The following is a 19,045-nucleotide window of genomic DNA, read 5'->3' as shown; positions in this document are numbered from 1 at the left end:
CGCCATCACTTTCTGCCTTATTTTTTTCACAGCACTCTGCACGGGGCTTATAGTGCAAACTCCAGACCTAGATTTCATGGTGTTGAAATCTTGTGATTTGGGCAAGTTACTTAAACTTTTGTGTCCATGTTTCTTCATTTTAACATGAGGACTATAACAGTTCCTACTTCAAAAGATTATTGGCAAGATTAAATGAAATGATACGTGTAAAGCCTTAAAATAGAGCCTGGCACTTAGTAAAACCTCCAAATAAACATTAATTGTTTTTATTACTTGACATTATAATATATATTTATTCATTTAGTATTTGTTTCCCCTTCTAGAATACAAGGCTTACAAAGGCAGGAATTTTGTTTTGGTTTTGTTAGTTTGGTTGGTTGGTTTTTACTAAAGGAGTGTTAGCACGTAGAAGGCACTTAGTAAATAGTTGTGGGATGAATAAATGGGTAAAAAATGAACACTGGATAAGATTTTATTTGAAGTAGAACTTTGCCTGTTATATATGATGTTATTATTCTAAAATGTGAAGTTTATTTTAAGATATAAAAAGAGAAATAATTTTGGAGTTCTTAAAAGGAAAAAAGGTCTAAAGGGTATAAAAGAAAAGGTCAAGATTCTGACATAACTACTGGCAAAAAATAAAAAGGTAGTCACGTTCTCATTCTCTGCAGACAATCTGGTTCTAAATGCCTCAGGAGGGCTTTCAGAGAAACTAAACTATCAACGTGCCTCATTTAATCCTTCGTGTGAGGGCTGCCCCACCTTTATTTAACAACTCTGTACTGCCCAGAGAAGGAAGGAGGAAGAAAAGGTTTCAGAACACACTAGTCCAATGAACTACTCCTTGAAGAAAGGTTCCTTGGTGAAATAGTTTGAGAACCCTGCACACTGTATTCCCCTATTGGGAAGTATCACCATGAGCACTGATTCTCAGAAGTTTTTGCAGTAACCCAAATCCACTGAACCCAGTGTTTCCAAAATTACTTCCTCATGAAACACTTATTTTATAACAATAATTAACATATGATGAAAAACAGTTTGGATATACTATAAAGAGAGTCTATTTTCTGTATGGAATTTTAGAAACGGACCCGAGAGCACTGTCGCCAATGGAGAGAAGAGAGGGACAGTATGGGGATCTCACTAGCAACTTCACAGTAAGGCCTATGCACAGCTGGCCCTACCTGGCACAAATCTGACCAGCCTCATGTCTCAGTGTTTTTCTACACATTCATTACTTTTGCTGCAGCCAAACTCTATTGTCAGATGCTCCTGGAAGTTCTAACTTTATTTATGCTACTACTTCAAAATGAGTCATTAGAGAAACGGATTAATAGGGGTTAGTTCCAACCCAATATTTGAAGCCTGTTTCCTTTTTTTAAAAGTCAACCTCGGGTTTCAGAGTATAGCTTAAAAATACACATGATTTTAGATCCTAGGTAACAATACCAGCTTATTTTAACACCAAAGATTTAGATTTGAGGCTTGGTAGCCATAAGTAAATGTTATTTATATCTTAACCTGCTACATTTATACCTAATGTCCCAAGGTCGGCAAAAGGATCCAGAGTCCGGGGTTTGTTTTGATGGGTGGGAGTACCATGCAACGAGCCTGTTGGGCTGGTGGCAGCTGACTTGCTTCCCATTCCAAAACCTCCTGAAAAAAATAATAAGGTCATTGAAAATGAGTTAGTTGTCCAAGGCTGAATTCTGAAATTCAGAAATCCAGAGCTACTGCTCACCTTGTCTCTAAAGGCAAATTAGGACAGGGTTTGCAAATGTGTTAGGAGTTGCTAGACTTATTTCCCTGACTACTAGGTGAGTAGCGGCCTGGAGCAGAAACAGGGAACAGAGAAACCATACGTCATTTCCTGGCCACCCCTGCAAACTATTACGTCTAGCGTTTACCTCACATGTCACCTGACTTCATTCTTTCCTATGGGATTTGGAGTCAGGCCTGAATTCCGGTTCTGCCACTTCCTAGCTGAGTGACGTTTGGCATGTTGCTTAACTTCAATATTTTCTCGTTGGTTAGATAAAGAAACAGCAACTGCTTTAGAAGGTTCTGTGATAAACATAAAGTGTGTGTGTGTGTGTGTGTGTGTGTGTGTGTGTGTGTGTGTGTGTAACTTGCACAGCATCAGAAAACAATCACACAAGATGGCTCTCAAGAAATACAATACTAGCCATCAGAAAGAGAATTTATTTATTATAGACAAATCCAGCCCCCAAACAAGTCCTTTGTGAAGAAAGAAAACCATTCAGATTATGCAACACCTACTCTATGCCAGAAAATCTCACGTAAGTTATTTCACTTAACTGTGTGGAACAAGAATTAGGAACCCCATTTTACAGATAAGAAAACTGAAGTTAAGACTTGTAAAAAATCCAAGAGCTTCTAAACGGTTGAGTTAGATATAAACCCAGATTTGTCTAACTCAATTTATTGTCAAGGCATTTAGCAAATGAGACTTAGACAAGTTAAATACCATATACCATGCAGCACAACCATGCCATCGAGGGCAATGTGAAAAGCTCCGCCAGACTGTGAGCCTTTAGGAACTTTCTTAGGTGGGCTTAACACTCTGTACGGACTCACTTCATCTTGGGTAAAGGATTATGCTTCGGCAACCGGTTAAGTGTGCACAAAATTAATCTGCTGACCATTACCTGGTTTAGTATGCCAGTCCCAACCTCCTGAAACATCTGGCTGAATGTTCACAGCAGGTGTACTAGAAGCTGCAAATGAGAAGAAAAAGAATCAGGACAACATAGCTCAGAATCCACTTTTCTGTTATACACTACCAAACGTAAGGTAGATAGCTAGTGGGAAGCAGCCGCGTAGCACAGGGAGATCAGCTCGGTGCTTTGTGACTGCCTGAAGGGGTGGGATAGGGAGGGTGGGAGGGAGGGAGACGCAAGAGGGAAGAGATATGGGAACATGTGTATATGTATGGCTGACTCGCTTTGTTATGGAACAGAAACTAACACACCATTGTAAAGCAATTATACTCCAATAAAGATGTAAAAAAAAAAGAATCCACTTTTCTGAATTCACACAAGAAAATGCTCTCCCTCTCATGAGGCCTCATGACCTGTCCAGGTCCCAGGTGATTCAATTCCCCCTCTGAGCGCTCCCCACATTCTGCAACATTGTTATTTCGTGCTTTCATCTATGGTTGCTTACATGAGCACCGGTAGAAGCCATAAACTGTCTCTGTTCCTTCTTTGGCTCACTTTTATTTTACCTCATAACTACACTTTGAATTATAACGGTGCATATGTCTGTCTCCAATAAACTGTGAGTTTCTGTGAACTGTGTAACTGTGAAAATTATATTATTCATCTTTGTGTGTCCCATCTCTACACTTAACACAAAGTCGGCTGGCAATTAAAAATAGTGAAATGAAACTTAAACTCAATTTGCCTTGAATTGGCATTAACAAGTGTACGAGAGGCACGGGCAACTTAGAACTGAAATTTTGTTTTCTCCTCCGCTGTGACATGAATGGAGAATGATGAGTCAATCAGAACATGTACTGGGGACTGACTAGACACCACCCACCATGCTGGTGTCAGGTACGTACATACTGTCACTCAAAAAACAACTCACTGCAGCTTCAAAATTGATCATTCTGACCCTTCTCGAAGTTCCAAATGTAGAATTTAAAAGAAATGTTCAGCTAAAGAGAATGGGATATATTAGAGGAGTACACACTGGTAGAGTAAGTTTTTTTCTACATCTATAAAATTCAAATAAGAAATAGGATGCCGTAAGACAGAATTTCTTTCTAAGACTCTTCTAGGTTCTGTTCATTAAATCAGTGAGTACAACACAAATACTAAAATAACTTTGCAAGTAGGATTTAAGATACAACACACACTCCCCCACTGCCACCAAAAGGATCATCAAAGGACCAAGATTAGCTTTACCAAGCCTTACACTTACCTGTTTTGTTTGCTTAGTACGAACCAAGACATTGTGTACCTTCCCATCATTGAGTTAAACAGAACATGCCATTATCAAAAATAACAGTTCTTCCCTTTTAGCTCTCCCCTTCCCTTTTTCCATACTAATCCATGAAAACTGAGGTGGAAACTAGACAATTTTACTAACATTTGCTCTTTGATTTCCTGTAAACTCTGACCTTAGTCTTACATCTAACTAGGATGCAGAACTAGGAATTAGTACTTCAACCTTATTACTAATCAAACCCTCAAATCCTTACCACCTACCACACATAAGGCACCACACTAGAGAACAGGGAGCTTAAGGACACAGTACCTCTCCTTAAGAAACTTAAAATCTGTTGGAGAGAAAGGAATAAACAAATGAACCAGTAATTACCCAATATTTTAAACTTCTATTTTGCCTTTTATTATGGTTACTTGTTTAGTTTTTCTTCTCAAATTGTGCCCCAAATGATTATTCTCTTCAGAGTAGATATTCAATAAATATTTGTAAAACTCAAAGGCAATATTTCTTGATTCTCAGAAGAGATTGACGGTGCCTTGTAGAAATCCAAGGTGGGCAATCTGACCTCCCAATATGACACCTGAGTCTCACCTGTATATGAAGAGGATGTGACTGACCCACTAACAGTGGAGTAATTCCCTTCTCATCAAGGATAGTGGAAAATTCTTTCACTCACCAGCATGGCACAGATCAAAATAAGAAGTGTAGCCACAAAACGAAGGAGTGCTAACTGTCTGAAACTGAGCTATAAACGTCTTCCAACATGCTCACAAGACAGAACTGAGTCCACTACTGCCATGCCAAAGTATGAACATCCATACCCATGGGACATAAAAGGTAGTACTCATATGAAAACAGTAAATTCAAAGTATTAAAGTCAGGAAAATATATAACCTTACTAACATTATCATTATGCATCGAAGAGACTTAGATAGGAAAAAGTTACAATTCATTTTATATTTATATATTATATGGAAAGACAGATAGATAAAACCTACCGTGTGCCAATAGCTCTTCTAGGCACTACAGAAACATTCATAAACAAAACGAACAAAAACCCCTGCCTTTATGAGCTCATGTTCTAGTGGGGAGAGAAAGACAACAAAAATAAACAACACATGAGTAAATTATTGAGTATATTAAAGTTGGCAAGTACAACGGAAAGGAAAATGCAGAGAAGCAGGAGGATGGGTTTTAATGTGAAATGGGGCAGTCAGAGTAAACCCCATCGAGAAGCTGACAGCTGAGTAAAGACCAAAGAGGTGAAGGAATTAGCTATGCCGATGTCTTGGGAAGAGGGGACACCAGTGCAACAACAGAGAGGCCAGTGTGGCTGGAATGGAGTGAGCAAGAGGGACAGAATGGGGAAGGAGGTCACAGCCCTGGGTGCTGGAGCACAAAGGGCCTACATAGGCCATTTCAAGGACTTTGGCTTCCATGCTGATTGAGGCACGGAGATTTTGAGCAATGGCGTAAACTACACTTCAAACAAGTGAACAAAAACAACAGCTTTAACCTAGCTGCCTGCGTCTTGCCTCTCAGGGTAGCCAACTTCCAGTCAGGAGATTCTTTTAAGCGGGCACTACTCAAAGGTCAGAGGTGAATTTCTTGTATGTTGTCCTGTGGACCCGCTTCAAATAGTTTGAGATTTAAGACCAACAGGAAATCACCCATAAAGGTTGTTCTTGGACTGCTTTCTCCTTTTCGGTCGTTACAGTTTGACCAGTGCTGCACAACTCATCTTCCTTTTGCATTTGCATGGCTTCCATGAAGTCAAGCTGATGACTGGACCGCATTCTCCAAGGGGACTCAGGGTGCCTTCAACAACAAATACATCGTCCTCTAGGTTGAGGCCAATGATGTTCAATATCCTTCAACATCAGGAATGAGCTTCAGTTTCCCAGCTCAAAGTCATCTGTCCTTCACTGAAGAGCTTTGGTTTTAATCAGTGTTACCTAAGCGATACCTTTTCGCTCTTACAAATGGATGTGATTACGATTCTTTCTACACAACCTAAGCCTCTAACACAGAAATATAATGTGGGCCATGTATAATTTAAAACTTTTCTAGTAGTGACATTAAGAAAGGTAAAAAGACACTAGTAAAATTAATTTTAACAAAATATTTTATTTAACCCAATATATTCAAAAAATTAAATCAAGTGACCAATATAAAAATATTAATAAGATATTCTACTTTTTTTTGTACTGAGTTTTGAAATCTTGTATGCACTTTACACTTAGAGTGCATTTCAAATCAGACTGGCCACATCTCCAGTGCTCAAAAGCCACGTGTGGTTAGTGGCTTCATATTAGAGCTAGTCTAATATACCAGGATATTGTATTCTAAACTGTTCTGTGGAATACTAATTTTGTGAAATGCCCATCGTATCACCTTTTATTAACCTAGCACTCATTTTTTCACATTTCAAAGACTTCAACTAGTATGCACCTTCCAATCAACTAAAAGTGGCAGTGTTTTTTCTTCTTTCTTAATAGTACATAAAACAAAGAAATGTGCTACAATTAATGATGTCCTATAATTCTGTGCATGTAGCTCTAATGTAAAAAAAAAAAAAATTCCAAATTAAATTTTAGGAAAGCTGAGTAAAACAAAGTTAAGTAGACTTCTTTACTGTAAAATATCTCAGAGCTTTTAATATGTTAATGTGAACAGTTAATTTTCAAAAGAGAGATGCATTATGTAGCTTTCCAAAAAAACAAAAACCAGAAAAACCCCACCTACAGGGTGCTTTTATATCTGAGCACCTCCTGCTATCTGTGGAAAACCATGCTCCACTGAACACAATATAAAATACTTCCTTACCATGCACTGTAGGTGAAGGGCTTCTTGTAGGCTGAAGAAAGGGGTCACTGGAAGCACTGGCTGTATTCAGAAAAGAACCCAGCAAATCCTGACCTGATGGTTTAGCAGGTGCTCCAAATGGGTCAAAGGTGGCACCTAGAAAACAACAGGAGAAAGGTATTTCTCTGTCCTATGAGTTCACCCATTCAACAACTACTGAAGAGCTGTCACTCTTACAAGGCTGTAGGCCAAATACTTGAAAAATCAGGATGATGCCTGCCTCACAGGCTGTTCTACAGACCCATCCTATCCTTATAACTTCCTCCAGGTTAACAATGGATCCCAAGGATTTCTGACCACACATGAATAATCCCTTCTTTGTGGACAAAGGAGAACTCTGGATTTACCTGTTGGATGAACCATAAACGCTATAAGCAAGGGCCCCTTGGGACTTTGGGCGTCTTAATAACATAAAATAAGTCAGCCAAGCTTACAGACTAATAGATGAGTGGTGAAACAATGCCTGGACCATAGGAGATACCCAATGAATGCACTGTGCTCATATTCAGTGAATTCGTGGACCAAAACCAGGCGGGGGGCCCTGCTATTAAGGTGAACAATAGAAAACCTCATTGACCAGGTTTTGTTTAGTTTTGTTTGTGCTCTTAATGGTCTCTGGCTCACTGAAAGTTAAAAAGGGAAGAAACTGAGCATGACAAAAACTGAACTCTTATCATACCTTGTCCTGTGAAGCTAAAATATTTCTGAAACATTGCCTGTCAACAACTTGCCAGAAACTAGATGCAGATGTAGTGAAATGAGAAAAAGTTTGTGAATGAACCAAGGATACTACAACAAAGTGGCAGCTGAGGTTTCTAGCAAAAATGCAATAATATTGATACTGTATCATTTCTTCAGGGTTTACCGTTGTCTTTCATAAAGAATACCTCAGCTGATCCTTAATATCTCCCTGTCAGATAGAAGCGATATTATCTTCATTCCACAGACAACAAAACTGAGGTTCAGAGAGCCAAGTTTCTTGCCCAATGTCAAGCAAATGATAAGGCTGGACTCGTGTTCAAGTTTTCTGACTCCAAATTCCAGGAATTTCCCAAAGGCATCTCACATTCCTCACAGGTGTGAAGTGAATGTGATGAAAACCACGCAGAGTGGCACGTATATAACTGGGCTTTAATTTCTCATTATTGGTCAAGGGACAAAATTCCCTTTAGCTCCCTGTAGTAAGATGTCACTTCCTAATTTGTAAGTATCAAGCTAATGGGCTCTTTCTGGAGTGAGAGTGACCTATTCTAGGAATAGACAACTAGAATCAAACAAGTTAATGAATAAATTCCACTCTCAAAACCCAGGTAGGATATATGATTTAATATGTGTTCAGCTATGACTTCACTGGCATAATGCTCTCCTAATATCTGCTAGGCAGCAGATGAGCCTTGTGTAGCAGCAATGAATCAATGATATGTCAGGCACTCTGTTACATGATGTATATCCCTTACCTCATTTAAGACTTACAAAACTTTATCCCTTCTATAAAATGAGAATACTGAGATTTATAGAGTAACTGTAAGAGGACATTGGGTTAATTCTTCTACACCTAAGTTTGAAGTCAACCAGTAGAGGATGCTAAAATCTTTTCACTATTACTTGGTATACTTTTAATATCAACTTATGTTAAATTAGCAACATTCTCTAATAACTAAAAGTGAACTTCCCAACACAAGACAAGAGCTAAAATTTAGTCTTTACAACAATGCTGATAGGTAAGTATTTCCCCATTTTACAGCTAAGAAGATTAAGGTTTTTTAATAAGCCTACACAAATAGGTAAGTGTCAGTCCTGACATTCAAATCCAAGCCTTTAACTCTGGACTCAGTGTTCTTTCTACTTCCTCTTGGAGGACAGAATACCTGAGTTCCAGATCTGGATTGGCACTAATCAGCTGTGTATCCTTTGACAAGTCAATTAATACAGCTGGCCTCAATTTCATTGTCTATAACCTGAGGCACAGATTTACCTAATGTCTGAAAGGTCCCCTCTAGATCTGACTCTGGAACATAACTACCTGCCTGGGACTATGATGAATTAAATCAGTGAAAGTCACATAAGGTACACGGTCTTAAAAACATGACCATTGAGTACTATGCTATCTTGGATCCCGGGGACTTCTTTTCCTGACAGAGCTTTTGTTCACTGTGGTGAGTAAGAACTGCTGAAGGGTAGAGGAAATGGCCTGGGATTCAGGGCACCTGGCTCCACACTGTGGCTCCATCAATAACTAATGTAGGAACGTGAGCCTCAGCATCTACAGTCCATGATTCTGAAACTCACTCATGTAAAGAATGGCTCCAGTTGAACCACCATAAATCAAGACCAGCCCAAAGCCTTCTGAGAAGTGAAGGATGATCCTGGGAAAGAAAGTTCCTAAAGGTTACCACATGCCTGGAGAGTGGAGACACTCCTCTTTACTCTTCCTAATGTGATGTCCTCTTGGTTCATGGGGGATGATAACAAGGGCGGCTAGGTCTTTAGAAGCTATAATGGACCTCTGCTTACCCAACTCTACTGTCTTGCAAATGTTAAAGAACGGTGGATGACCAGTCACAGAAAGGGTTGAGTCTGTGGCAATGAGCAGAGTGAAGCTGACTGAGCCTCATGGGGCTCAGACTCTGTATCTGGCACCAACTGCTCTGCTCCGCCAGCTGTGCTGCTGGCAGCAGTCCCTTAAATATATCTTGAAGTAAGCAAGTACTTCTCTGCACAGCCAAAGTGTATTCAGAAAACTACAATTCCAGGAAGGCATTACAGGAAAACTGAGGGAAAGCTCTGGAGTCAAATGGCCTGGTTTTGGACCCTAGGACTAGCTGTATAAAAGTATGCTACTAATTTGACCCTAAGCCTCTATTTCCTCAACTATAAAATGGAGATAATAGCACCTATTTACTGTGTTTTTATAAAGATTGAATTTATGGTTAGTGTCAAACTCCATGTTTGGCAAATAGTAAGTAGCCCACAAATAGTACCTGTTATTATTAACAACAATTCATCAATTTACATCTCCGAGCAGAAATAACTAAAGCAGCTCAGGGACTAAAGCCCTGAACAAAAAGTTAAAGTAAGGGTGACAAGTTCAAATATTCATTCTTAGACTGTCCTACCAAAATGGACACTATTTCTATTTCCTCTTGTGGTCCCCACTGAGATGAAGATACAGACCTTTTGGGGACTACTAGGGAGATCAGAGAAGTCTAGATTATTAGGAAAGTTCGATTCCACCTGCTTGGCCCAAAAGTTATAATTCAACACTGAGAGGTACAGCGCAACATGAAAAAAAAATTACCTTCTCCTACTCTCAGTGTTGGAGACGCAGAGGTGGAGGCGGTGGACCGGCGCGGTGTTGACTGGGTAGACGTAGGTCCACTCGGATGAAACACGTCGTCCACCCCTGACTGTCCAGCCCGGGCAGGGCCGGCTGCACCTCCACCCCCAAACAGGTCACTCAGAAGTTCGGAATTGGTGGGAGGAGCCGCCGGTGAAGAGAAGTTCTTACTCACTGCAGACCCTTCTAGACCCAGAAGGTCCACGTCCTCAGTGGGTGGAGGGGCAGCTGGCTCCTGCTGCTTTTTGCTGGGCTTCCTGGCTCCATGAGGTTTGTCGCCATTGGCATTGCCATGTGGGCTGGAAAGGGTCAGAAGTTCATCATCCGACTGCTCACTTTCCTGATTCACTAGGGCAGCGTGGTCCTCCTCACAGAATGATTTCTCCGATTTCTGATCTAAGGAAGGCCATTGTGCCAGGAAACAGTTAGTTACCAGCCACGGCATTATTGCTTTTTGTTAGAGTCTATGTACATAACTTCAGAAAGAGAGAAAGAGAAGCCTGAAAAACACACAATGCTTTTAGACCCTTACCAATGGAAAACCTGGATGTATTTCACATTACATTCAATGACTACTTGTTGAGCATCTGAGAGGCAGTATAGCATAGGAGTGAAGAGCAAGAACTCTAGAATCAGCCTGAGTTTGAATCTCATCTCTGCTACTTACTGGCTCTGTGACACTGAGAAAGTGACTTTACTTCTCTGTGCCTTGGGTTTTCTCCTCAGCAAAATGGGAGTAATAAATAGAACCTAGCTCACATTGACTATTGTGAAAATTACATGAGATGATATATGGAAAGTGCTCAGATCAATAGAAAGTAGTACTTAAGTGGTTTTTATTATTTTTTAAATTTACTACTATCATCATCATCTTCTTCTTTTTCCCAGCACTATGCTCGGTGCTTTGAAAAAAACATTATATCCTAGTCCTCTGCTGCCTCCTCTCACTTTTTCTTCTCCATGTGGCCTGCAGCCAAAAGCAAGGTCTTTCTCCCACAGTCTGGAGCAGAAGCGAAGCCCACACCTAATAAGTGAATAGAGGGAACGGCTCTGCTTAGGATGGTCCTTACACCAACCTAGGAGGAGATCCTTTCTGCATAAAATGGGGCCTCTTCTGGGGAAGGAATGGAGAGGCTGGTGAGTGACTTTCCAGGCCCTCCTTGAAACAGAGCCCTCTTTCTAACTCTGTTACTTACTGTCAGATGGACCCACGTTCCAAATCAAGTACAGATCCACATCCCTCATCCCCAATTCTGAAATGCAAAAAGCTGTGAAAAAGGAAAGGTTTCCCTAAACTGGTGGAAAAATCTGACTGGGACTGACATGAAAGTTAGTTATAGTCTTCATTGATTTCACTCAGGGTTATGAGTTATGTTTCACTACAGACATTTTCACATGTTTGATAACACATTGTCTGAGATGCCACTGGGGGTTCTAAGTAATCTGCAGTTTATGTACCGTATCATCTTTCTAACTTGCAAAAAATTCTGCATTCCTAAACCCATCTGGCTCTGCTGGGTTCAGATAAAAGATTGTGCATATGTGCTTAACCTATTTTATAGCCTGATAAGAATGATTTCTAAATTACTTACTAAAATAGCAGTGGAGAGTAAAAGTAAAGTTTTCTTAAAAGCCTTTATGTGAGGAAGAAAGATATAGGTGAAACTAAGAGGGGGTTGGGAAATCTACCTGCTATCTAGATTTCACTGGGGTTTTCCAATTTTTAAAATGTTATTGGTCCCATTTCTCAGTAGAAAATTCTGAAAGCAAGACTTTGATTCAAAGGAATGCTATGAACAATTTTTTTATCAAACATGGAAAACTCTGTGTAGGCAATGGGAATCCTGTCTTATGTTTACATGGCAAAGGAAGGTCAATCAAGAGGATTGTAAGTACACTGTCACCAAAGCCAGTTTTCTACCCTTTTCTTAAGAAAGTCCTTACCATGGAATTCTACATCGAACTTTGCAGTTAACCTCAGCAAACTCTAAAACAAGGATGGCGAATGGGTATCGATCAGAATGCCAAGGCTAGTCTACTAACGGTAGCAGTCTGAAGTGTCACATCGGGAAGGATTCTAAACACATCTCCAGGTTTGGCAAAAAAGGATATTGTGATCGAGCCCAATTTCTGCCAAGGTTGTTAAAGCAAGTAGCGGAGATATGTAGGCAAAGTTTTGCCTTCCCTGTCCCAGGGGAAGCTCACCTCTGCCCTGCTGGTGGTTAGAGCCCTGGGTGGGGTGGGTGGAGTAGTGTGCCAGATTCTATATTTTTAAGGGCAGGAGATAGAGTCCTTTGTTAATTTCTTTGTGTGTCAGCAGTGTAAAGGGAGATCCTAGAAAATATCATGATTATTCATAAATCCAGGAAAGATGTGATCCAAAACACTGCATAGACAGAAAAGATGAAGTTCAGCTTAACATGGCCTTTGGCATCAATCTAAGAGCATCCATGGAGTTCAAAGCAGGGAAGCTCCTGATTTGGAAAAGGAATGAGCAGGAAGAATGTGAAACAAAGAAGACCCTAGATGGATGACTTCTAAATGCTGCTTTACTTTAGGCTGCTTCGAGGACGCATCCTCTTTATATATACAAGAACCACATAACTTAACCATGTAACTTGGAAGAAATGCTTAGAAGTACCTTGCCAACAGAGAGTGGAAAAGAAGCCGCCTTGCCCAAAATGTCTGGGGTTGTCTGGAGGGATGTCTATTGGAGCCTGTCCTATAAGACAAAAGACATCAAGGAAGCACAGGAAATAAATCAATGTGAGAAATCACACAGAGGCTTCGTCCTGAAAACAAAACCACCAGGTGACTCATACCTCCTAAGACCAGAGTATCTTGATGCTCCTGGTGAGAAGAGAAGAGGATGCTAGGGTTGACATCTTTTGTGCAGTAATGTTCCCATGGGGGGGTTAAGTCTATCACTTTGTCATGGGGCTGTAGTTCCACATCCAGAGTCACCTGAAATAGCTGAGGATATTTTTCTGGTACATCACATGCATCCAACTCAGGCCTAAATAGGGATTTCAAAGAATAAGATCAGTGAAAAACAATGGAACCAGTATGATGTTCGGCACAGAAACCATTGTAGATTGATTCTTAGTTTCACTCTGAGACGCATTTCTAGGGAAAAATCAACCATTAACCAGATGAGAGACTTTACTTTTCTGAGTCTCAGTTTCCTTATCTAGAGAAAAGAGGAAAATAATGCCTACCCATAGAATTTAAATACTACTGCACGTGAAAGCATTCTAGATAGCAGGGTGGATATATCCAGACAGTAAGCACTGGCAGGACCACATCAGTTGTTAAAATAGTGAAATAAGCCCAGAGCTACCACCTTGAGCTCTTGAATGTCTACTCCTAAGCTGACCCCAGCAACTCCCACCTATCACCCCACCTTTAGCCACTCCCTTGAGTTCTCTAGGCCACACTTTAACAATAGCAACTAAGGGTGCTATAATATTTGGTGCAGGGGGTCCCCCAGGACCCTGCTTCAGTGCTCTGGCCTGGCATCCATTCTGACTGGTCATTGCTCATATCATACTGCTGATTCCACTGCCTTCCATGTTGCAAAACACAAAGGGATACACAGACGCAAAGGATCACGGTATTGAAACTCTGTTCCCTCTTTGTTCACTCTTGTTCCCTCAGATGGTATTTTAGACCTTGCAATTTGAAGTCTGATCCACTTGTGTTTAGGACAAATCACACCCAACTGAAAGTTATAAAATGCAACCAGCCTCTGTATGTTGCTAAGCCACACGCTACAGCCCTGAAGCACAGGATTTGGGGGGAAGCTGCAGCATGGCACTAAGGAGCCTTTAGCACTTGACTCCTAGCATTTCACAGCTGCTTGGATTGAAAAGGGATTTTGGCCCAAGTAGCACTCACTTGGTGAACTTTAAAACTGTTGTGTCCAGTGGAATGAATCCAGTATGAAACTGAAGCTGGAATATCTGAGTGTTGGTCACCTAAAAATACAAGAGAAGCACATTACAATCAACCACTGAAAAGGGAATCAGATCCAAAGATTATGTTTGGGGGAGTCATACACCATCAACTGTTTCTATAGCGTCTTTGTTTTCTATGAATATTAAACAACCTCCTCATTTGGAGCTGACCCAGGTTCATTTCTAGCCTCCCCTCTCCACGAACTCTGCCTTGGCAAGCCATTCCTTTATCTGCTAATGCCCTATGTTCTTACACCTTGCAATACTTTGACTCATCCCATTCCTTCTGTCTAGGATGCCCCTGCTCCAACCTCATGAACTCATCCTTCAAGGACCACCTTGAAAGGTCACATCCTCTGTAGCCTTTCTGAACCACCACTGGATAAAACAAACTGCTCCCATTATGACATTTCATCCTACCTCTACAATGGTAGTGGATATTTGTACATGTGTGAATTTCACCTGAGCTCCTTAAAGGCAGAGATACAGTTTTACTCTTGTCAATCCTAAACCCCTAGGCAATGACTGGCACGGAGTATGTACTTAGCAAATATTTAATGAATTAAAATACAATTACTTGCTATGAACATTAGGGTGCATATACCTTTTCAAATTAGTGTTTTCATTTTCTTCAGATAGATACCCAGGAGTGAAATTGCAGGATCATGTGGTAGTTCTACTTTTAATTTGGGCAAGGGGGCGGGGGGACTCCATACTGTTTTCCATATTGGTGTAGCAATTTACATCCCCCCCAACAGTGTACTAGGGTGCCCTTTCCTCCACACCTTTGCCATAATAACACTTGTTATTCCTTGTCTTTTTGATAATAGCCATTCTGATGGGTGTGAGGTGATAACTCACTGTGGTTTTGATTTGCATTTCCCTGATGATTAGTGATGTTGAGCATCTTTGCATGTGTCTGTTGGCCATCTGTATGTCTTCTTTGGGAAAAAAGGCCTATTTAGGTCTTCTGCCCATTTTTAAATTGTGTTTTTTGTTTGTTTGTTTGTTTTTTAACATTGAGTTCATAGCAGCACTATTCACAACAGCCAAGATATGGAAGCAACCTAAGGGCTCACTGACAGATGAATGGATAAAGAAGATGTAATATATGGTTATTACTCAGCCATAAAAAAGAACGAAATCTTGCCACTTGCAACACAATGCATAGACCTGGAGGGTGTTATACCTAGTGAAGTAAGTCAGACAGAGGTAAATACTGTATGCTTTACTTATATGTGGACTCTGAAAACAAAACAAATGAACAAACATAACAAAACAGAAACAGACTCACAGACACATGGAACGAACTAGTGGTTGTCACAGGGGAGAAGGGTGAAATAGGTGAAGGGGATTAAGAGGCACAAATTACCAGTTATAAAATAAATAAGTCACCTGCCCATTTTTAACTGGGTTGTCTGTTTTTTTGATATTAAGCTCCATGAGCTGTTTGTATATTTTGGAGATTTATCCTTTGTCCATTGCTTCATTTGCAAATATTTTCTCCCACTCTGAGGTTGTCTTTTCATCTTGTTTATGGTTTCCTTTGCTGTGCAAAAGCTTTTAAATTTCATTAGGTCCCATTTGTTTATTTTTGGTTTTATTTGCATTACCCTAGGATGCGGGTCAAAAAAGATCTTGCTGTGGTTTACGACAAAGAGCGTTTTTCCTACATTTTCCTCTAAGAGTTTTATAGCGTCCAGTCTTATATTTAGGTCTTTAATCCATTTGGAGTTTATTTTTGTGTATGCTGTTAGGGAGTGTTCTAATTTGATTCTTTTACATGTAGCTGTCCAGTTTTCCCAGCACCACTTATTGAAGAGGTTGTCTTTTCTCCATTGTATATTCTGGCCTCCTTTGTCATAAATTAGGTGACTATATGTCCGTGGGTTTATCCCTGGGCTTTCTATCCTGTACCACTGATCTATATTTCTGGTTTTGAACCTATTTGTAGGGCAGGAATAGAGACGTAGATGTAGAGAACGGACATGTGGACATGGGCGGGGGAAGAGGAGGGTGAGACGAATTGAGAGACTGGGTTTAACAAACCACTACATGTGTAAAATAGACAGCTAGTGGGAACCTGCTGTATAGCACAGGGAGATCAGCTCGGTGCTCTGTGACAACCTAGATGGGTGGGATGGTGGGGGGTGGGAGGGAGGTCCAAGAGGGAGGGGATATATGTATACATACAGCTGATTCACTTCATTGTACAGCAGAAACTAACACAACACTGTAAAGCAATTATACTCCAATAAAAAATAAATAAATAAGTCACAAGGATGTAATGTATAGTACAGGGAATATAGTCAATATTTTATAATAACTCTGTATGGTGTGTAATCTATAAAAATAATGAATCACTATGTTGTACACTTGAAACTAATGTAACATTTTAAGTCAACTGTACTTCAATAAATAAAATTTTTTTAAATGCAATTACCTGTAGCGTTATTTGTGATATCCAAACGGTGGCAATAACGTAAATGTTCATCAAATGATGAAGAGATTAATAAAAGCTATATAACCGTACAATGGAATGTTATCTGGGTATATAAAGAAGTACTGATATAGGCTACAACATGGATGAACCTTGAAAACATTGGGCTAAGTGAAAGAAGCCAGTCACAAAAGACCGCACATTGTATGATTCCATTTACATGAAATGTCCAACGTAGGCAAATCCATAGAAACAGAAAGTAGATTCCTGGTTGCCTAGGGAATGGAGGAGGAGGAATGGACAGTGGCTGCTAAGAGGTGTAGAGTTTCTTTCGTGGGTGTTGAAAATGTTTGGGAATTAGCAGTGCTGCACAACTCTTTGAAAATATTAAAAATAACTGTACACTTCAAAAGGGTGAATTTTATGTTATGTAAATTCTATCTCAATTTAAAAATTGAAAAAGTATGATTACTTAATCCCACATCCTCAATAGAAATATCTCCTCTCACCCCGATCCAAATAGGGCACTATAAAAAAGGCACAAGTTTCTAAAGGGCAAGGTTTGCTCTTTAGTCCTTGGGCTTCCATCTTCTGGCAAAACCATCTGGGGATCTTCCCAGACTGGGGCAGGAACCGGTGTCCCCTGCATCGGCAGGCAGACTCTCAACCACTGCGTCACCAGGGAAGCCCTGCAGTTTTCTTTTTTTTATTGAAGTATAGTTGCTTTACAATGTTGTGTCAGTTTCTGCTGCACAGCAAAGTGATTCAGTTATACATATTTATACATTCTTTTTTAATATTCTTTTCCATTATGGTTTATCACAGGATACTGAACATAGTTCCCTGTGCTATACAGTAGGACTTTGTTGTTTATCCATTCTATAATAGAATAGTTTGCTTCTGCTAATCCCAAACTCCCAATCCATCCCTCCCCCACCTCCCTCCCCCTTGGCAACCACAAGTCTATTTGCTATGTCTGTGAGTCTATTTCTGTCTCTTAGATAAGTTCATTTGTGTCATATTTTAGACTCCATATAAAAGTAATATCATATGGTATTTGTCTTTCTCTTCCTGGCTTACTTCATTTAGTATGATCATCTCTAAGTTCATCCATGTTGCTGCAAATGGCATTATTTCATTCTTTTTTATGGCTGAGTAGTATTCCATTATATATATATATATAATCGAATTTTTATATATATATTTATATATACATATATACACCACATTTTCTTTTTCTTTTTCTTTTTTCTCTCTGAATTGGGTCTTCGTTGCTGTGCGTGGGCTTTCTCTAGTTGTGGCAAGAGTGGGGGCTACTCTTCGTTGTGGTGCGTGGGCTTCTCATTTGCGGTGGCTTCTCTTGTTGCGGAGCACAGGCTCTAGGCGCGCGGGCTTCAGTAGCTATGGCACGCGGGCTCAGTAGTTGCAGCATGTGGGCCCTAAAGTGCAGACTCAGTAGTTGTGGTGCACAGGCTTAGTTGCTCCACAGCATGTGGGATCTTCCCACACCAGGGATCGAGCCCGTGTCCCCTGCATTGGCAGGGGGAGTCTTAACCACTGTGCCACCAGGGAAGTCCCTCTACCACATTTTCTTTATCCATTCATCTGCTGATGGACATTTAGGTTGTTTCCAAAGGTAATCTTTAAATGTTTTTTCTGATTCTAAAACCAGAAGTCACTCAAGCCCAAAGTGAGGTACACTCCTATTAAAGGATCAGCTGAGCTTATATCATAATTCTTTCTGAAACCATACCTTAGCCTGTAGCCGGCTTCCAATGGTGGACCTCAAGTGATACATGGAAACAACCACATCTCCTTGCACAGTGATGCTCAAGGGAATGAAGATTTTTCCATCTTGGACACGGTACTCTCTTTAAACAGAGACAAAAGCATACACTGAGAGAGAGTCTAATCTGAAACAATAACACAGGTATACAGGCAGTCTTCTGTGGCTCTGGCCAAGGCACCTGTTGGCCCAGGCCTGAACCCAGGAACCATTTCTTATCTTAAGCAAAGTCAGGAGCACAGCAAGTGCCAACTGGATGCAAACTGGTTCTGCCACAGGATGCCACTGGTCTTATGCCAGGTCCTCTCTCTCGAACCCATCCTGATTTCTAGATAAATCAATTGCCCATTAGCAGAAAACGTTTTCCCCAAATACATGTAGCCCTGATGTATTTACCTTGCCCTAACTGTAAATTTATGATAAAAACAGAGAGAGAACAAAGAAGTCTAACTGAGATCAATATAGAAACAGCAGTGAGATGCTCTGTGAGTATCTCATATACCAATTTTGAAATGTAATCTATTTCCAATCAATTTCATTTTCTGTTATCATCTAGTCCCTTCTTCCATATCTCCCACCACCTCCCACTGGTACTTGCTCTTTATTACAGATTCTATAACTTTTTAATTACATGACCATCTACCTAGATGCTCACCTAGAAACCTCATTCGTTCCTGATTCTTCCA

The 19,045-nt window shown here is 40.3% G+C and overlaps 1 protein-coding gene across 5 annotated transcripts in view; it reads right to left on the bottom strand.

Annotated features, from left to right (window-relative positions):
* The window catches only part of DNAJC6 (DnaJ heat shock protein family (Hsp40) member C6), a 158,873-nt gene that overhangs the window by 13,191 nt on the left and 126,637 nt on the right, over positions 1–19,045 (bottom strand). For 4 of the 5 annotated variants that reach the window (XM_079915709.1, XM_079915711.1, XM_079915707.1 and 1 more), the window contains exons 8-15: positions 18,327–18,444; positions 14,075–14,154; positions 13,000–13,193; positions 12,819–12,899; positions 10,139–10,573; positions 6,802–6,936; positions 2,670–2,738; positions 1,537–1,656 (exon numbers count right to left, since the gene is read on the bottom strand). In XM_079915709.1, coding sequence (XP_079771835.1) covers positions 1,537–1,656; positions 2,670–2,738; positions 6,802–6,936; positions 10,139–10,573; positions 12,819–12,899; positions 13,000–13,193; positions 14,075–14,154; positions 18,327–18,444 — 1,232 coding nt within the window. The remainder of the gene's footprint in view (positions 1–1,536; positions 1,657–2,669; positions 2,739–6,801; positions 6,937–10,138; positions 10,574–12,818; positions 12,900–12,999; positions 13,194–14,074; positions 14,155–18,326; positions 18,445–19,045) is intronic. The other variant, XM_079915708.1, reaches the window with a different exon arrangement.

Source organism: Stenella coeruleoalba (genome assembly GCF_951394435.1).
Source record: "Stenella coeruleoalba genome assembly, chromosome: 1".
Lineage (NCBI taxonomy): Eukaryota > Metazoa > Chordata > Mammalia > Artiodactyla > Delphinidae > Stenella > Stenella coeruleoalba.
This window is presented reverse-complemented; position numbering and strand designations above follow the sequence as displayed.